Source organism: Struthio camelus, chromosome 8 (assembly GCF_040807025.1).
Source record: "Struthio camelus isolate bStrCam1 chromosome 8, bStrCam1.hap1, whole genome shotgun sequence".
In the NCBI taxonomy this organism is placed as follows: domain Eukaryota; kingdom Metazoa; phylum Chordata; class Aves; order Struthioniformes; family Struthionidae; genus Struthio; species Struthio camelus.
The window spans coordinates 30420763-30441785 of record NC_090949.1 but is presented as its reverse complement, the minus strand read 5'-3'; the positions used below and the strand labels follow the sequence as shown (position 1 = coordinate 30441785).

The 21023-nt window shown below is 33.6% G+C and overlaps 1 protein-coding gene across 5 annotated transcripts in view; it reads left to right on the top strand.

Moving 5' to 3' along the window:
* Window positions 1-21023, top strand: part of AGBL4 (AGBL carboxypeptidase 4) — a 964275-nt gene that overhangs the window by 46302 nt on the left and 896950 nt on the right. For all 5 annotated transcript variants that reach the window (XM_068953088.1, XM_068953091.1, XM_068953089.1 and 2 more), the window contains one exon: window positions 4073-4197. In XM_068953088.1, coding sequence (XP_068809189.1) covers window positions 4073-4197 — 125 coding nt within the window. The remainder of the gene's footprint in view (window positions 1-4072; window positions 4198-21023) is intronic.

The window sequence follows — 21023 nt, the reverse complement described above, 5'->3', positions numbered from 1 at the left end:
TCTGTAAATTAAAATAATAATAGGAAAAAAAAATTTCATAGTGCATATGAGAACAAATCCATAATATTTTGTAAAGTGCCAGCTACACTAACAAATTGTTTATTTTACTTTTAAGAAATATTCAGAAAGCCATTTTGCAACCAGGAGTGCACCCAAACTGTAAATAAATAAATAAATAGATAAAGGAAAAACAAGAAATGTCTTACAATGCCAGGAAGTGTAGGTCTTGGTGCTGCTCACGTTGTTGGTCTTTTTTCCCTGCAGATCTCATTACTTCATCAGTTCATTAATTTTACATGTATCTGAAATAACATTACTAATATCTTATATTTTGCAATGTTAACTCAAAAAATAAGGCAAACCACCAATTATGGGGTGAAGATACTTAAAAAAAATCATTTATTGTTATAACATACATCTCATGCATTTGCTGAATTGAGTGGTGATGCTGTCATGCAGGTGTGAACCCTAAATAAAGTAATAGCTGCTGCTTTAGCAATGTGAGAGCTTTTTCATTTGATTTGAAAAGGAAGCAGTTAACCAAAATGGTTATGAATAGACTCTCCTACTCTGTTCATAACCATTTTGGTTAACAAACTATCAGATTAACATAAAATAAAACTATGAATGGGAAAAGTCTTATTATAGTAATTGTATTGAGACTAAAATGTATTGGTACACCATGCAAAATTGGTATCTAGCTTATCTAGCTTCCTCTTAAATTTATCATCATTCCACTACAGAAACTGCCTACCTCAGTTTACTGTAAAGCAGTGCATATATTCTAACCATTAATTAGTTTTCTGTTTTTGCTATACTTAAAAAAAAAAAAAAAAGGAAAAGACAAATTTTAGGAAATCTTTATAAGTATTCAAGAAGTAAAAGCAGTTCAGAAGTTGCTTCTACCTAAGAAAAAACTTGTTTATTTTCAGTGATAAAATATTGAACTGGTAGGATGGATTAATAGAACAGGGTAATCAACATTTAACTCCTGTTGATGCAAGTTAATGCAAGTTTCTAATGCATTTCACTGTGTTACCTGTAGTATTGGAATATAATTATCACACATCAGAATAAAACTATTTCCCATGATTACAGCAGTGTGAAGGCAGCACTGTAACATTGTTAGCTTTTATTATGAGATTAACATTGGGATGCTGATATCCTTTCTCTATAACACCAAAAAATGTTCTTTAGCGGCATTATCTGATTTCTACAAAGTATCTCTTAAAGTGATGAAGTGTTTTGTTCTTATAGTTCTAGGCTTTTTTGTACCAAAAACTGCTGTCTGGTTTAATGACATTGCTAAGTGGGTTGAAATTAGGTTGACAGATTGTGAGCAAAGGCTGTGATATTCCTAACAATAGTCTACTGAGTGTGAGGGTACTTGTTGTCTACTTGTTGAATGGGTACTGAAGGCACTAGCATTGGGTCCAGCCTATTTAGCATCTGGAAGAAAGAGACGAGATAGTGGGCTAATGAAATGTCCAAATGATACTAAACTGAAAATGGTTACAGGTGACTATGGCTGCTGAGATATACTATGAAGGAGCCTAGCTGAAGGCAGTTTTATAGGCAAAAAGTAATAAACTTCAATTCACAATTGAGATACGATTCACGAAAGGAAAAATAAATGCGTCTAGAAGGAGGGGAGTATTCAAATCAGCCATTACAGATAAAGAGAGAAAACAGTCTTGCATACAATGATTAGGGAATCTGCATACAATGATTAAATTGCTAAGGGTTCTACTGGGTTTGAGATAGGTATATAGCTTTTGTAGAGCAGACTGGCTTGCAGTGGATCCAGCGTCCTAGCTCTTCACCAGCACTGAATTCGCTGACATCAGTAGAATCCTCAAATGCAAGTTTAAGGATCTTATGGACCCTATGAGGTAGTTGTGGATGGACCATCTGTCCTCCTTACAGATCAGGTCAATTTGATGTTAAAATAGAAGCTGAAATATGCAATAGGTCAGAAATCAAGATATCATTTTTCTTTGGGTGTATTTATTTGTTCTCTTAATAGTCTTTTAGTTTCTCAAAGCTTACAGGATAATTTTTTATGATCTTTCAACTTATAAAGTAAAATTAATTAGCTCCTATTTCCTTATTTGAAAATAATTCAGTCAAAACTTTCCCCTCCTGGCCTCTGCTGCAGATGATAATACAATCTATATGAGGAATTACTGGGATCAGGGGGAGGCATGTATACCTGGCAACTCTCAGGCTGGACCTACTCTACAGTGTATGCTTATCCAGTCTGCTACCTTAGTCTTAGATGACCCACCACTATCACAGGCACAAGTTAGGGTCAAGGGACTCTGAGTGCTTCAGGAAACTATGTCCAGAGAGAGCTTGGAACTGTGAGCTGTGAGGCAGGTCCTGCAATTGGTATCCAATTGATAATATTAGCTAGTTCAGGCCACCTAAATTCTTGAATAAATAAGGAATATTATTTTCCCAAAAATGTCAAATGTGCCTGACATTTTAATGAAAAACACATTTTAAAAAGTCCTTTAATAAAAGACATTACAATGCAATAGCTTCATTTTAATGCTTTTATTTATATTAGGTAGTAATCTGTAGGAAGGAAGAGTTTTACGTTCTAGTTCTTTCATTGTGAACAACAGTGATAGAATTGAACCCTATGGCAGAAAATGTACTTCGGTGAGGAAGGGACTTAACCTAGAGTCAGGCAGATTACATTATTTATATTTGGCAAAGGTATTCTAGCTGTAAAATATTTCAAATTTTTTGAATATTTCATATTCCAAATGTATGCTTTAGGCAAGTGTTTAGGAACAGATTGTTATCATGAAATGGTTTTCTGCAGAGGGAATCGGTTAAGAGAATTTTGTTCTGAAAAGAAGAATGTGGGCAGGAAAGTAAAGAGGATAGCATTAAAAATAGGAAAGATTAAAAATGTCCACTCTGCAATTAGTAAAGCCAGAAACAATTTAGAATAAGCAAGAAATCTGAAAACATATTGATGAGCAGAGCTGAAAATGTTTTTTCCTGCCTCTTTTCTACCCCAAACAGCCAACCAGCCAGATTTTGCTGCTGTTGCTTATATAGAGTAGCATGTTAGCAAAGAACAATCATATTGACTTAAAAGAAGACTTACTGCGGAGGGAGTTGTTTAGCTCAAGTACGATTATAAACAACTATTCAAACCCAAATATATATTCAACCCCAAAGTATATGTTGAATTAAAAAATATATCTCAACCCATAAAAACAGGTCACTTTGCAGTGATAATTTTATTTATAAGTATACTGTAGCACTTAGGATAAAGCATAGACCTATCTTATTATTATATCTGATAAGATGGTTTTGGATTGGATCTGGAAAACGTAAAGTCCTATTTTTGTAGTGTATATATATTCTAATCCTCATCTTTAAAAATTTTGCAATACTTCAAAGGAAACATGCCGATTTAACAATTTAAAAAGCACTTAGCAAGTTGTCCCAGTGCCAAACTTCATTTCTATAGCCAGTGTAGTTGCTTGTTGAAAAATGCCATTGGGGACAACGAAGCTCTGACTGTGTTTAAAAATGTTATTCCGTGAAATCCACCAGAGAGAAATGAAGCTAAATCTTAGAGCCTCATATATTACCATGGGAAGAGGTGATAGTGGCACCAAATGGAAAAGGGAAAGTATTAAGATGGCTCTTGAATCACAAAGGAGATGAAGTCCTGGCCATCTATAGGGTGAGAGGGACACTCTAAGCACCAGCAAGGGGGACAGGCCTTTGGAGCTTAGACACTCACTGAAAGAGATAGACTAGACAAGACAAATAGTCAATTTGTCTGGATAATAGAGATCTGTGTTGTCTTATTGGTGTATTCATATGTACATGGCTTACTGGTGTGTATTTTGTTTTGTGGTTATAATCAAGTCATTTTAAAAGGATTCTGAAATGCTGAAAAACTAATTATATGTATGTCATATGTTTTAAACAGTTTTTTACCAGAGGTAAAAAAATTTTAAAACTTTTCTCAGTGTAGTTACTGTTACGGAGTTTGTGAGCCATTCATTAAAATGTGTTCTTTTTCATATGTTTTTTGTAGGTAACCTTGGACGGGTGGACCACATCACAGAGTTTGAGTATGACCTGTTTATTAGACCTGACACCTGTAACCCACGCTTTCGAGTTTGGTTCAACTTCACTGTTGAAAATGTGAAAGAATCCCAGGTAAATTCATATTAAACTAAACAGTATGATGGCTTTAAAAATTGCTTACTCCAACATATAAGGTATTTTCTTTCTTAAAGAAAAAAGAGGCCATGCAAGCTTCGTTACTAAAAATTTACTATAAAATATGATTCTATCCTTTGAATTTTAATAAGTAAAAACAGGCATCACCATGACTGAATGTCATGTTCTTCAGCTACCCAAGACAGGAAATAATTACAAAGAGAATATAACTTCACTTGAAACAGTGAGGTGGCATCAGAGATAGATATTACTCTAGTACTTTGTAGTAGAAGAGAGGTATCTTACCAGTCTGACCCTTGTGAAATACAAGTTTTATCTCTAAATATGAAACAACTTGATAAGCAACTGCTTCACCCAATTTTAAGTATTATTTCTTCAATTTAAAAACACCCCACGGGAAAGAAACATCTTTGTCTCCATTTTTTCACTTACATTAAAAAAAAATGTTCTGAACCAACTTGCACGTTGACAAATCAACAAAGATTTCATTCGGCTTCTCACGTGTACCTTGAGTATTATTCTGCCATTCTGTGTTAGTTTATTCTAACCAGATTGTCATTTTGCCTAATGGAAAAAAATGTATTTAATAAGAAAAAAAATTGTAGAAGCTTGATATTTGAGTTCCTATGAGACTAATATCTTTATATCCAACACTATACTATTCCTGTTACAACTAGAAATCATGAAACTGTTTATCTATCTTCCTGGAGCCTGACACTTTATCAGACAGACCCTTTCCCCTGCAGTGCCTTAGTCAACTATGATCAAATTATATAGTCATGAGATGAATGGGAATCTGTTTCAAGGAGGCAAAGAGATCTGGTAGAAAGATACAATATATATCTAGTGCTTACAGGATATTTGTTTTCATGGTTGTCTACATGAAAGAGAATGGTTTCACTATTTAGTTTGACTTGTGAGGTCTATTTTTATAATGTGTCTTCCTATAATCTTTTTTTCATCTCTCCAATTTCCGTTAAAAAGAGACCTGCATGAATGTAATCTAGTCTGGAACCTTATTTAGGTCTTTGTACTAGCGGACACGGGCAGTATTAGTCATTGCAGCTCAGCTATATTAAATGAATGTTAAAAATTGCTACATCAAACACACTGTATAACCTGGTTTGTGCATTTTGATTGTTTTCGTTTATATTTCACTAGAAAATAATAAAATCAAAACCCATACCATTCAGTATAGCATAAGACTGTTACACTAATGCAAAAGTATTTTTTACCAGTTTGTGAAAGTACATGTCTTACTAACTCTATATAAAAGTAAATATCTGTATAATATGATATTTATTTTTGGTGTAGCATATAGATGATGTGGAAGGAAAGCAGATCTATCGATTTATGCATCTTCGGTCTAGTTACAGCCAATTAGGTGAGGAACCAACAGGAGTAGTTATAGTTAGTATTTTTATGTTTTGTATATATTACATTTCTTTCTTATTGTTTCTCTTTCAACTTAAAATTCTTAAATCATTTACATAGATGTGAAAATGCATTGAAGATTTTTTTCTTATTATTAGGATATCTCCAGGCTTGCTTAATATTTCACACGAAAGCCTCTATTCACAAAGAAATTAATTTTAAAGGTATCATGAGAAAACAAGAAACATTCTTTCATTATCTGACTCTTATTTACAAATCATCAAATCTTTTTTCCTCTTGTTGCATCAGACCAATCACTGACACACAACAGTGGACAAATGGATAAAAACGTGGAAGAATAAGACACAACATAAATGCAACAATCATACAAACATTAGAAACATGATTTATTTTTTCAGATCTATTACAAGATAGTAGTGCAGTCTTTACAACATTATTTAGTGCGCTATTCTGTGCTATGAATCAAGGAGGGAGAAATGAAAAGAGACCTATTAGGTTTTCCTGTCAATCTCACTGTCCGTACATTCCAGTCCAATTTTAATTTCTTCAGACAATGGGGCTTCTACCACTTACATCCAGGAGCTTTTCCATAGACTCTGATCTCACTGGCAGTGTTGCTTGATATTTAGCCTAAAGCTTTTCTTTATTTAATCTCATTATTCCTAGTTACAATTCTGCTTAACAATAACTCCTCTTGATAAAATAAATTCTCTTCATCCTTGGCTAGTATTCATATTTCTGTAGATTATCACATTCCTCATAATTTGTCTCTCAACCTAGCTGTCATATTTAGTTCCCTTAGTTCTCTACCCAGTAAAGCACTTTAGCTTTAAGTGTTTAAGTATTTTTCAGCTTTGGGGCCTTTGGACTTTCATCATAAGTGAATCTTTCTAGCCCTTTAATAATTAGTCAAGTTTCCTAGGGAAACAAGGTTTATATGATCACAGTGTCTATGTTATACTTGTCTGCCTAGATTTATGTGTGGCTGCTGATCTTTTTCCTCTCCTTTATCCCTCAATAGCTTTTTAACTCTTGGCCGGTTTCAATCCCAGTGGGCAGAGATTCCTGTAACTTTCAGGAAAGCTAGCTGCCAGATTGGGCAGGAGACCCCATTAGTGCTCCCACTGGCAGAAAGGCTGTAGTGTAAGATCATTTCTTATTAAACATCAGAGAATCCACAGAGGAGACGCACAGGAAAAATTATGCTTGGAATTTGCCTTTTTTAGATAGCAAAGAATCCAACCATGAAATCCAAATCCATAGGACATAATAGTCCTAACAGACCAAATATTCGATCAAAATCTAATGGTGAATTCTGAGCGTGCTAACATCCCAACTTAAGGAGAAAGGACTCTAGCCTCTTTGCTCCACTATCCCACTATAGACAACCAAATATTGCAGCAGCCTTTTGTTGCTTTATTGCTATGGAAACTCGTGCCTAATTTGTTGTTCACTATGATATGTAAGTCTTTTTCAGAATGATTGCTTCCTTCCTCCTATTATGTATGTGTTAGCTTACTGTTGTGCTGCAGTAAGAAGGGTAGGAAATAAAACTCAATTCTGCTGAATAGCCATGAGAGCTGTAATCTTTTTAAAATTGTTTTTATAATTTTATGATAAATGTATTTTATTTGGTGTGCACTTTTTTCCCTACATTCCAGTAGAATCCAGTAGAACTTATTTTTTTAACTTTGAATGCCAGTAAATGAACTTCTTCCTCCTTGCAATTTGGACTTCATGCAACATTTATTTTATGTTGTCATTTTTACTTTACACTTTTGTAGCCAAGAAATAGCTAATAGTTTATATTTCTGGGAAGAAAGAACCAGCATGTAGGATGCCTATAAGATGTAGAATTTGGCCTTTTGGTCTCCTTATATGGTTTGAGACTTGCAAGTCAGTTGGTCTGATAAGATCTGAGCTGTGGATTTCTTTAGTCATTTGTTCAGTGAATTCAATTAACACCAATATTGGAAAGAACAAAAAGAAACTGATATGTTATATATAAGGGCTGTAATCACACAATGATTACTCTTACAATAACCATGAAAGAGACAATGAAGGAAATAGGATTTGCTGTGGAACACATGGTCTCATGGGCAAAGCCTCCAATTTCTCTAATTATATATGTGTCACAGGCTGCCGTCTATTTCTAGATAATGCTCTTTATTGGGCAGGGTTTGTTTCCTATTAACTTCAGCCACGGCCCCTACAACACCCTCTACAATTTTGCTAAATTCCATCTCTGTAAGAACTGGAAATTGGATGGTCAAGTGTCACATCCAGATTGCATTTCAAGTATTTTAAGTAGACAGTGCTTCAGGTGCCCAATTACTTCTGAGCTAGAATGTCCTTAAAAGTGTTAGCAGGAGCAGTGATTCATTTGAGAATTGGGGTACAGGTGTGTATGTATGATAAATTATAAAAATTTGCTAGTATACCAGACCTAAGGCTTTTACAGTTGAAATAACTATTATTTCTCTTGGGGGGCCACACCCAGAAATTCTACTCAAGCAGTAAGCACTTATTGTGCCTACTGTAGGCACTCTAGAAACAGATTACTAGAATAAGGTCTAGAAACATTTTTACACAACAATTACTAGAAACAGGTCCTGGAAAATTTACTTTTGAGGAATTTGAGAAGAAACACCAGTTGAACACAAGAAACGGATGACAGTATTAGAAATATCCCTGGGAGAACTGCAATTACATGAAAGACAGGAACCACATTATCCCAGTAGGTAATGCACATCTAGGCTGCACGACATATTCTGTTTGTATGTATATTCTGAACAACTCTGCTATCTGATGAATCATATTCAGAAATAGTATTTTCACTGAAATTAGAAAAAGAATTTTCAGCAGAAGGGGTTTCCTAATACTGAAAAATTGGATTCTATAAGTGTTGATAAACACATTTGGAATTTGTCATCTCAAAGGTACAAAACATATCAGGTAGGACAGAGAGGAAGAACGGATATTTGGCAGCTAGGATTTGATCTTTATTTACAATGACTCTATCAGTTCAGGTCAAGGTTAAAATCAAAGAACCAAATATTATTTACTTCAATGGAATTCTTTCTGCTGCTTCAGCTGCAGCTGGATTGAGACTACAATTTTGACTTAAGAATAATTTTAGGTGGTTATGTTATACATATGTATGGATCAGGAAAATAGATAGCCTATCCTTCTTTAGAAAATTAGAAAGAATCCAAAGGTAAGAGATAATATCATATGTGAACATGACTATGAATGCACAGGGCTATCATTGATAGAGTTTTCTTTTTTTGTCGTATACTGTTTTTTAAAATAAAAAAGGTTGTAAAATCTCTAGAATCTTTAACTGATTGCCTTTTGAGGAAATAATGATTATAGGGATTGGGTTTCGTAGTATACTCAGACCTCTTGTTAATGTCCTTAAACAGCCAAGATAGCCTTAGCAGAGACCTGATTCGTTTTGAGAAATAGTAATGATATTTTTGCAACTGTGATTGTTTAAAGATACAAAACTGCTAAGGTGTAGAGGGAGAGATAATACCTTTTATTAGACCATTTTGGGGTGGGGAGGAAGGAAAGAAAAACAGGCGAGATTTGAGATGCATAACCACTTTTTTGGCCTCTTTAACAACTCATCTGGCATAGTTAATTCTTACAGAAGCTGCCTCCTAAGGTAAGGTGGAACAAGGATTACATCAAAAGTGGTTTAAAGTTGGAAAAATGCCGCATTTTTATCTTCTTCACAAGCAGAGATTCTTCACCTTACTGTCATTTGTTGATTCAGGTTTCCAGTATCAAGGTGCATTATAACATTTCACATTCTTTCCAGCCTCTCTTTTTAAATAAATACTTAAATATTTTCTTTATTGTGTATTAAAAGCCATATTGCATTTACCTAGCTTTGTGAGATGTGCAGTGCATTTTTCTATGAACGAATGTAGCTCTGAAATCTTGAAGACCTCTCTAAACCAATTTTTAACTTGCAACATTTCCTAACCAGTCTGAAACATTTATTTTTTGTTGTGTGTTTCAGCACACATACATTCTTACTAAATTGCACATAACTCATTTGTTGTTGAATAGTTTGCATTAATATTTTATTAATCCTCCTCTGGTTAGCTCCCATAATCCCTCTAAATATCTCTTTATAATAATTTATGAGGAAAATCTCTGAATTATTTGAATTGTGCCTGCTTAGGAAGATCCCAGATGTTACCTTTCTTTATGCAGTCTTGTTATGCTAATCTTGAATATACTGTAAAGGTATCTCTGTCCATTCTTGTATTTCAGTATTTTATTCAACCTTTGCATGGGTTGATATAAACCAATCTTTTTCATATACCAATTTTATTTTGTCATATTAATTTATTTTATTTCATCTCTTCTGACAGTTGCCTTGAAAATTACCTAATTTTAGCAGGCTAAAGATGGATAAACCTATCTTCACTGCTATCCAAACACATTTTATCAATTAAAATTTAGAAATTTGGAATGTAGAAGTTTATCACAAATAAGCAGGTAGGCCTAATTAAGAATCTGAACAAAGCCAGTATCTTAGATGTTTTCATTGACATATTTGAATGTATTAAGAATAAGAACATGACTCCTGGGACTATTTATGCTGAACTGATTTTTAGACTACATAAAACCATTCTAGAGTAACATAGCAAAATCTCAGTGGAACTCAGATTAAGAGGTGAGACTTATAGTGTAAGAACATTTGCTTCCGAATCAGAATCTATAAGCAAATGACGAGGTCTGTGTTGTTAAGAAGATGTTTTAGATTTATATTGCTCTTATAAAGTCAATTTTAAAGAAGGATTTTGGGTAGCTTTTAAAATGTGCTTAGTATCTAGCATACTATATTGTTCATTGTACAAAAAAAAAAGGGTAAAGTGTTTTACATTTACTCTTTATAGAAAATACATATATCTGCCTAATTCCTTTTCCTCTCCTGTTTCTATGCTCTTGTTAAGTAGTAAACAATTAAAATGAAATTCAATTTTGTATGAAAACTTTGTGATACAAATTTATATCTATTACTGTTATTGCCAGTAATGTAGAACATAAAAGAAAAACTTTATGCAAGTAAACTTTAGGTCATAGAAATGTAGCAACATATCAGGATGGGTGAGTTTTAAAGCTGTCTGTGCTGCTTGGTTGATCTACTACCAAAGAAAATTAAATACTGATATTTAAATTTCATGCAAAGTTTGGAGCTTTCTCTGTCAGGAATAAAAATCACCAATGCTAAAAAGGAAATGTGTCTGAAGCAAGATTAGAAATCTTTGTATTTGAGCATTTGATTTCTTGAAGCTTCTTTCTATCAAACTGGAATAACTGACTTTATCCTGTTAAAAGACAGGAATAGTTGTAAAACAAACATCAGGTGCCTACTGATACAGGCAAACTTGTCATTGATTCCTCCTTGTTTTACAATATTCTCCAGAATTAGTACTTCTAAGACTTATAAATTGTTATAAGTACTTATAGTACTTATCTGAGAAGAATTCATTTTTTTTAGCACAGATGAAATGCGAACACCAAAAAATTCCTATGAACCCTAAAAGATAGAGGTTTAGATAGAGGGAATCATTTTCTAAGCCACTCCATGTAGCTGACTAATATAACCCTGAATCTGAATTTTATTTTTTCTCTCTTCCTCCCTAGGTTTTCTGCTTCCCTAAATAAAAACTATGAATTCTATTTAGCAATTCCTGAATAAGTGTCTGTTTTTCAATGTTCATTTAAGTGTCTATTTAAGTAGCCTGTTTCTGGTTGATATTGTGAGTGTCCAGTATTTCTGAGAAACACTGTGGATACTTTTCAATTTTACCTCTGTTGACTAAATGTATGGCAACTGAGGTGGAGATATTGAATGTCAGTTTTCCAGGAAATCCTATTCTACTGATGCCAAAGTCTAACCTAACTATCTAACCATCTTAGCTTGAATTATCAGGCACTGTCTTTGTGCTGTTATCCATCTATTTGATTGAGTAAAATGAATTAAATTTGTTTTTTAACTCTTAGTCATGAAAGCTCTCAACTTCTGTTTCTTTAAGTACATGTTTGTAGGTATTCTTTGATGGCTTATGTGTTTGAAATTGGTATCATTCTGTCAATAGTGACTTTTGAGTTTGCACCTGTGTCTTGAGAGCAATTGGGCCATTCCCACAAAGTCATAAAGGGTTAAGTCATTCTTGTCATCCCATATTTCCGACTCATATTGCCATCTTTGACTTTGAGATGAAACTGTGAGTAGCTTTTATTCTTTACTTACTGTAATTTTAGTATTAATTTAGTTAGATCAGTGTCAACTTTTTATGCAGTTTCTGTTTGAATGATGTTTTTATTTTGTTCTTTGTTACCAAATAAGAATTTCAGTTCTTATGGGTGAACTTAATCAAATTTAAATTTTGGTGTTCATCTAAAACAGCTGTGTTCATGAGTCGTTATCATATAGTGTTTTATTTTGCCTGGAGAGGGACGTGTACTGCAGAAGTGTTGAAGGTATAATTCTTTTTCTAAAGAAGATGAAAAAGGAAGGGAATCTCTCTTGAAAGATTTTCTTTTGGACAAATCAGTTTCCTGTTCAGGGAAATAAAGTTAATCTGGATCAGAGGAGGCTTTCACTGAAAATTCTGTAGTGTTTGCTAGCTAGCAAAAATGACAACAGACGATGCCAATTAAGAGAGTTATCTGCTTGGGTCCTTTGGATGTATATTTCACAATGTAGAAGTGGCAAAGATCTGGACTTTCTGTTGGTTTTTGGATAGTTTCTGTCCTGAAAACATGGGATTAGACAACACATTTTAAGTAATTACAGTTACTAGAAGTAACTGTAGAATAAGAATAGTAGACTATTTCTACATAGCATTTGCCATCGTTCTATGTCTACTTATAAACTCCAAATGTATTGTTGATTTACCTCTGAAATGCAACCTCCTCAGGGTTTGAGTGCAGTAGTTACTTAGGAGAACGCAGTATGCATCATTTACAGCTGGACACTGAGAATGCCCAGCAGAACTATGCCCAACAGAACCTGCGGAGTGAATGGAAGGTAAACTACCTTCTAATATAATTAGCAGCCGTAGTATATGCATACATGCAGTTAAAATTGGTCTTTTTTCTCAGCTCTGAGATGGCATCTCTCTCTGTTCATTGTTCCTAAATGTCAAAAGTAGGTGATTTGTTCAGCAGTTGAGAGTGAAAGAGAAGGATTCTGCCTACTAAATTAAAACACTCCAGTGCCATTTTCTCCGGATTTGTTCCATAAGGACCTACATTCCATATGTTGGATATGCTAATGACCCCACAGCCTCAGTAACTTCTATATAGGCTTTTTATCTGCTGAACAGAAGTTGTAAAGAATAAACCTATAAAACCTGTCTGGTAAGTTAAATTTTTTCTTAATGCTGATAGCTAAGATTGAGAAAAAAAAGGAGTGGCATGACTGTCCTGAAAATGCCATAGTATTTCATACTATCAGATAAAACAGTGAATCTAAAATATTCAGTATGGATGATTATTTGATAAAAATGGATGTAATGCCTAGAAAGTGGAATACTTGAAAGAAATTGGAAGAAAGAATCTTTGAGTCAGACTCACAACTGCATGTTTTGTAAGATCTTATGGGATCATGGCATGTGGTAATACGTATCCATTACTTTTGGTAGGGTAAGAGCTTTAATTGTCTGATATGTGTATTAAAAACATAATGGATTACTTCAAAGGAGCTTTTGAACTTTTCTTAAGTAGCTTGGCTGATTTCTATATTGAATAGTGATATAATGCTGTTGCAAGTCAAATATGCATAGGGTTAGATGGTATGTATAGTGATTGAACTAATTACTTATTTACTGAAGAAGCTATATGAAATGTTAATTAAATAAGAAACAAAGTAATGACATTTAAAATATGTTGTATTTGTCTCAACATTTAAAAAAAGAAAAATCAATTGAACATACTGCAGTTCTGAAGAAAAATAATGTTGCCATTTTGGAAACTTGTGCCTATATTGGTCACGTATAAAATTAGATTGATAAATGATGATTTTTCCAAGTTGGAAGCCTTTCAAGTACATATAATTTTATTTTGGATCAATAATTCTGTCGTGCTTGGAATAGTTTGAAGGTACATGTGTAGCTTTGATAAGTGCAATACAGTGTTCATCTCCATGAAATCATCCAAAGCTGTCATGACGTGTATCATCCTTTAAAAAGTAATAAATACAGATAGATTAGTAGATATAGACAGTATTCAGTGTTAGTAAAACAACTGTTGTCCTAATGAAATATTCTTTCTTGGCAAGACAGTGTTAAATTCATGAACTTTTTCATTCCAGGTGTCTCTAAGAACATTTTAAATGTCAGTATTTTGTAATTACTGCAAACATACTGTATGCTTCAAACTTAACACTGGTTTCTGCTTATAGGAATCTAATGGCCAGGTGTGTTTAATTTCCTATTATCGTGGCATCTGTCACTCAGAATGTCAAAAATATATTATAAATGCCATAAACAAAATCAGCACTGTCTATGATGATGTTGATGTCAGTGATGTGATATGCTTTTCTTTCAATTTAAGAACTTAACTTTATTTATGATTAAATACCTCTTCTCCCCTCTCCCCCCTTTCTTAATTCCAATGTTAAATGTCTTCTCCCAAAATTTGGACTCATTCTGCTTTTATTATTGAAAAGTATTTACATTAGAATGTTGAAGCATAAAGCAAAAGTAAAAGAAAAAGATGTTTACATTGCAGAAATGAATAGGACATCTTTTAAAATTTCCTGCACTTAGTTTAGTTTAGTTTTGTTTTTTTATCTTTGCATACAGAATATCCTATATTTGAACTCTGGCAGGCTGAAATACTGTGTAAATATTGTTGAAGAAGCCTGAAGCAAAAAACAACCCAAAATATGCATAAATTAAATCATGTTATTGGGGGAGGGATATCATTTGCTCTTTAAATGACAAGAGAGAAAAAGAAGCTATTGTGGAAAAATTGTAGAAAATTGTCTTTTTCTTCCCTCTGAGGAAGTCTGAGAAATGAAGTGTTAGTGGTATTCCATAGGAGATAATTAGTTTGTACTTTTTCTTTTTTGGAAAGAGCAGTGAAGGAGCCAGTATTTTGGCTGCTGATTGTGGTTGTCTGTATTAAGCATAAGCCTCCAGTATTTTTTGTCCCCTTTCTGCTATTCACAGTTGGAGGTGAAACTACAGATCTAGATCTTCTAGCACCTTTCCTTCATCGTTCTTACTGTGCAACCTGTGAGTTAAGTATATTGGGTTCATTGTGCACAGAGCTTCCTTACATTTCTGATAACTTAAAATAAGTGAATAAAAAGGGGAAGAAACTTGAATTCTGATGGTGAAAAAGAGAAATAGAAAATAGAAAAGTTAATACAGACAGGATAAACATAAATTCATGAAAGTTACTGTTGGGCTATACTATAGGCCATGAGAGCCTTTCACTTTGATTCCATGGAAGCAGTTAGATGGAGCCAAGTTGCTGTGAAAAGTGGTAAAACCTTAACTGATCTTGATGTCAGATTCTGGAGGTTATAGGTGCTCAAGTGCCACAGAGAACTGGCATTATTTTACTTGTTTGAAAATACTGTGCATATTTGAGGAAACCTTTCAGACAGTGCAGATTAATTCTTGTGCTCACTAACTAGCAACTCATTTTTAATCCCAGGGTTCAGCACGTTGTTCATCAAGTTTCTTGTACACTGAAACGTGACTCAGGGCTTCTGAGAGTCGAGCCCATATTTTTCTTAGGTTGTGTGAGAGAATTGCAAGTAACAAGTTCTGCTCTTGACCGAACTAGCCTGCATCACTGAAAGACAGAAACTTCCCTTCTTTGAAGCGTATGGTGTCAACTCTTTTTATTCCAGGAGAGCTAGCCAGAGGCTCTAAATGTGGAACTGGAGTGGTCCTGTGACACCAGGGGTACTCATCTAATAATGAAAAGATGAGGAGAAAGTAAACCACTGTTGTTCTTGCTGTAACCGCCCTGCATCTCTGATTCTCTTCTGCTCTTCCCATCCTCCCATCAGCAGCCACTATAATTGAGTCCGTCTTCTCACTTAATGACGCTATCTTGTCTTAGGCTTCTCTTTAAATGTAAAGAACTGGCATAGCAGGTCACACTAAGGATCTGTCTAGTTTGTTGTCCTGTTTTGGACAGTGACTAGTAGCTGCTGCTTAAAAAAATCGTATTTAAAAACCAGGAAAAAATAGAATTAATCCATTCTTTCAGCTCCTGGTATCAGTAGTACAGGAAAAACTGATATATGTGGGCCTCAGAAATCACAGAAAAATCCTGGTGCCCTGCAAGCCAGCCTGATGCTTTCTCCTTACACCATGCACACTGTCACACCATTCACACGACTCCTACCACTCAAAATTAGGTAGAGGCTACTCTATTAGGTAGAGTGTCAGAAATCACTGGACTCATTGGCGCAGCTACCTCCAGACTGGTGTTTTCAACAGGCAGAGGTGGACCCTATGAATTGTCTCACCCTTTTCTAATCTGATTATACTTTTTGCTCTCTCATAGCAATGAGTTCTTCAGCTTAGTTATGCAGTCTGTATAGAAATAATTTCCTTTTCTCTGTTTTAAATATGCTGGTTAATATTTAATATCATTTTTGTGTTATGAGAAATAGTGGATAATTTTTCTCTGCTCACTTGCTGAATACATTTTTGATTTTATAAACTCCTATCATTTTTCCCCTTATTCATCCAGTTTATCCAAGGTGGAGAATTTTAGTCTATTTAGTCTTCTCTTCTACACTCCTGTCACCTCCTCCTAGGGAAGCTTTAGAAAATCTGGATGTGTCCTATTTTTAACAGTAATTTTGAGGGCAGATAAAGAGAACATTATCTAGGAAAAAAAGAGATGTAAAATGGCCCATCAAATTTAACTCTATATAGAAAGTTTTTTAATTTTTATTTTTGCCATTAGGATCTCAAATTAGCACTTGTCTCTTCTATGATAGAATGAGATGGTAAATATCCCACTGATTTCAATGGGAGCCAAGTTCATACAGTGTTAAATGCTCCTGAAAATCGCATCTTATTTTGTCACTAAATATTTTTTCCTGTTGCTATACTACTTACAGATATATGCATAAAATGTTGGAGGAATCAAGCTTTAAGTTATGAATTCTATTTTTTTTTTTAAGGAAAGAAAGAAAAATTCAGCCATGGTTTATAGCTAATTTTTTTTTTTAATCATTAATGGAAATTAGAATATTATTCTGCACTGTACAGGTGACCCAAGATACGACAATAGGTATAGTTAAATGATTCCTGCAGCAAAAATCCTTTAACCTTCCTACTGAAAAGCAGGGATTGAGCAGTTTTTCACCTTGAGAAGTTAAGAAAAATAACACTGACTTTTTATATTGACCCTCAAAATAGAGCTACTGGATTTTTGTCACATAATACCATATCATTAAGTCATTGTAATTTATGAGTGCTTGACTGAGTGCCGTTTACACCAGTTTAGGATCTGGCATCTAAGCCCTAGAAAATGCCTGGTATTTCATCACTGCTCATGATGGTTCTGATAATTTTTTTGCAAATTGAGGAGCTCCGTGGAAGCTTCTAATTTTCGTAGTAGCACTAGCATGATGAACTGTAGCTCATTACTGTAAACTGATGGCAGCTGTTAATACTATTACAGGCAGAGACTTTTTATTTAAGGGAAACATTAGCCAGTAACTGGTGGATTTCTGACATAGTATTACATAAAGCCTCCTGTTAGCAAGAAGAGCAAAGAGAAATGGATTTGAACCCATTAGTATCAGAATTAAGTGTCAAAAAGCTAGAGCAGAGTTCAATTTATTTCTGCAATAAAGTGTAAGCTAGAGATTGACTTGACAATTATTTTACCTTACATTGCTCTGGTTGTTCTGAGGTGACTATTCCAATATCAAATCACCTTGTTTGGACATCTTTTACTAAATAACGTGCTAGTCTAAGTATGTATTATATTATGTGGTAGCTAAAACTTGAAGGTTTCTCAAGTAGAAATGAGTTTTTTATTACTATTTTTACTAAAGGATATATATATATAGTGAAACTTACTCAGTGTAGGTTTAAAACAACTGCATGTATTTCTGCTAAATCTACTATATGGTGTTGAATATATTTTATGTTGTCAATGAAAGGATAATCTTTCTGAAACTTATAGTAGCTTTGAATAAGCAATATAAATAATCTGCCCCAAAATATTTATCTTCTCTAAGCCAGTAACTAAGCAGTATTGTTGTTTCTGTTTCAGTCTCACTTTTTTCTAATAATTTTCCAAACTAGGTGATAACAAATTACTACTTTCTTATTATGGTTTTAAAGTGTGAAGGATGTTTTTATCAGTATTTTCACCCATTTTATATATTTAGCCTCCATCTGAACACTGATGTTCATGAGTTCAGATGCTTAACCTTGCCCATTGTACCTGACTTCTGCTGGAATGGCAAGTCTAACTGAACATTTCCTTTCTCGAAATGGTGAGCTTCTATAGCATACCAACTGCATTTTCCAGTTTGTGTAACGTAAGAATTGCTTCCATTGTTGTCATATTCTATTCTAAACTCTTGCATGAAATGTTATACAAAACACATCTATTTATTAAACCTTTTTTTCTAGGTAATGTATTACACTGGCATGTGGATTCTCATAGCAGGTTGGCTTCCTTACACCTCTGCACACTTGACTGCAAGATTGTTTCGTACTTGGGAGTAATGCAGAAAGTTGAATGCTTCTTGTATTGCATTTTTTTTTGTACGCCCATATTCTGATCTTCTGTGAACTCTGTGGGCAGAACTAATCCAAACATAAGAAGACTACAGGGTATTGTGAGATTCGTGGTACGACAAGCTTGCCCCTGAAAACTTGAAACATACTGACACTGAGTACCTCTAGTGTTAGACTTAGAGTTGCCTTAACAGCTAGATTAAACAGACTATCCTTCTGGGCAGCCATGTGGAATGGCAATTCCACGTGTTTGGAATCGCTAGGATCCAACCGCAATAGCTGTTCACTGTGGGCCCTCTCTTCCCTTTGGCTGCAGAAGAGCCGAACAAAGTTGGGTGAAGCAGAGGTTAAAACAGTTACCTACCTATGTAGATGGTTATTTTACTTGAATTCTAGTTGCTTTTTTATCACAAAACTAATTTGAGCAATATATAATTTATTTCATTCATTTAAAGCCTGCTCATTATAAAAATCTGCCTATAACAAGAGATTGTGTATATGCAGGAAGAGAATTTATTTTTGCCAGGAATTTCTCATGCATGAATACAAATGAATATTCTAAATGTAAATATTTGGTTAGATTATTTTTCAGAGACACATATTGATTTCTGTTGTCACCCTTCAGTGAAATTTAGTGTAGATTACTAGGAAATCCCTTCCTAATGCATACTGCAAAAAAAGTAAAATATGATTTCCTTGACAGTCATGACAGTCAGTGAAAAGACACAGAGTGAATGTTAAAAAAATTAACAGTATTTACTCTATCTTCACCAATATAAGAGTCAAAATTTAGCTTTTAGAAAATAACTCATTTGATGCTTATGATATAGAGGTCCATATTGTGCTTGATGTAAAAAGTATGTTTTCAAATTCATAGCTGAGCATAGAACAAAGCTTTGCACTTCCTGATTTTTCTTTGTCTTTCTAAATGTAGAGTTGTGGCTCTTTCACTGTGTCAAGTGCTGTGTAATATTGCAACTCATACTTTTCTAACATGCTAGTAGTATGGATGTTGTGGTGAGCTGTATATAATGGCAGAGTTTGATCCTAAAATATATGCCATGTAGCTTTCTAATAATACTGAAATACATGAATCGTTGAATATTATAGTGAGTTTGATAATTGTGGATTATACTAATTTTAAGCTATAGCTGTTAAACAAAATTTTGTTCTACAAGTACGATACTATTTCCATAAAAATAGTTTCTCTTCCGTGTTATTTAGAAGAGACAGAATGTATTTTGATAATTCAGACAGAATTAAGAAGATTTAAAAGTATATATATATAATTTTTTAGCTAACTAAGAAAACATTAAGATTGTTAGTCACTAAAGTTTTTTAGGATTTACTAGAAGATTATAGAATAAGAGAGCATTCATAAATTAATTTGAAAGAACTTTGGAAACCTTGAGTATCCTAAATATTCATCAGAAATTTTAGATAAATCTATTTTAATTAAAAAAAAAGAAAACAGAGTCACTTGTAACTAATTTGATTAATATTATCTTTCACCTCTCTGTTCTGCTAGTTACAGTCACTTGTGTATAGAGTTTTATATAAGAAATTGAATAAATAAAATGCAGTTATTCCTATATGAAAGTAAGAGTAAAAAATATGTGACACAACCAGGTCAAAGCAGAGTCACACATCACGAAATAAAGGAAGAAAACAGCTATAATATACTGGAAAGGAATGTTGGTCTTTTGTAGGTCAGTTGTATTTTTAACGGGTACTGATTGTATAAGTAGTCATTAAAGAAGTTTTTGTAAAACTTACATAGTAATTTTAATTTTATATCTTGCAAGCAGTGTTAAGCATCAGTGTTAAACTACTTGATTCTGATGAATAATAATAAATATCGAGATCGTCTAAGAATTTGTAACAAATTATATTTGACAGCTACAAAATCTCAATAGTTTTTAAAATCTTGACAGTGGTATTGTTAACCTGCTTTAATTTGTTTTGTAAATAGTTTGAAAACTATTAAAGTTATACCACTTAAAATACTGCCAATAAATGTTTGGTTTAACAAATACATTTTAATATATAGGAAATGACATTGCAATATTACTCTGCATTACTGTATTGTAATAATATTTAAATCACAGTTTATATCTACTGCTCTGCTTCTTCTATAGATAATAACAGGCATAAGATTTGGAAGCAGAACTCTTTGCTTCTGTACTTTCAAGGGAACAATGATGCTTGTGCTTGTTTATGGTTAGTAGTATAATTACAAATATTAAAATTATGCATCTATTTATTTATATTTTCTCAGAATACTTGGGAGTGTTTGGAATTTGGCTTTTTTATGATCTCTCTCTGATGTACTTCAAGTAGACAAAGCATAAAAACTTTTGGGAAAAAATATTAATCTTTGCGGTAAAGCTGGCTTTATAGGAAGCCAAACAAGCAGAGACATTTTAACATAATTTTCTCCTGACTTAAACAATCTTAATTTTATCACTTTGCCAAACTGTGTTCCTTTGCATGAAGTATGTGCGGGAATTCTGAATTTGCATTTTCATTAGATTTAGCATTCAGCACCTAATGCCATAAATTTGTTTTTGAAACTCTTTAATTCCCCTGAGTGTTCCAACATATTGAATGCTATTTGCTTTGTATTATGTTGGCAGCAAATCT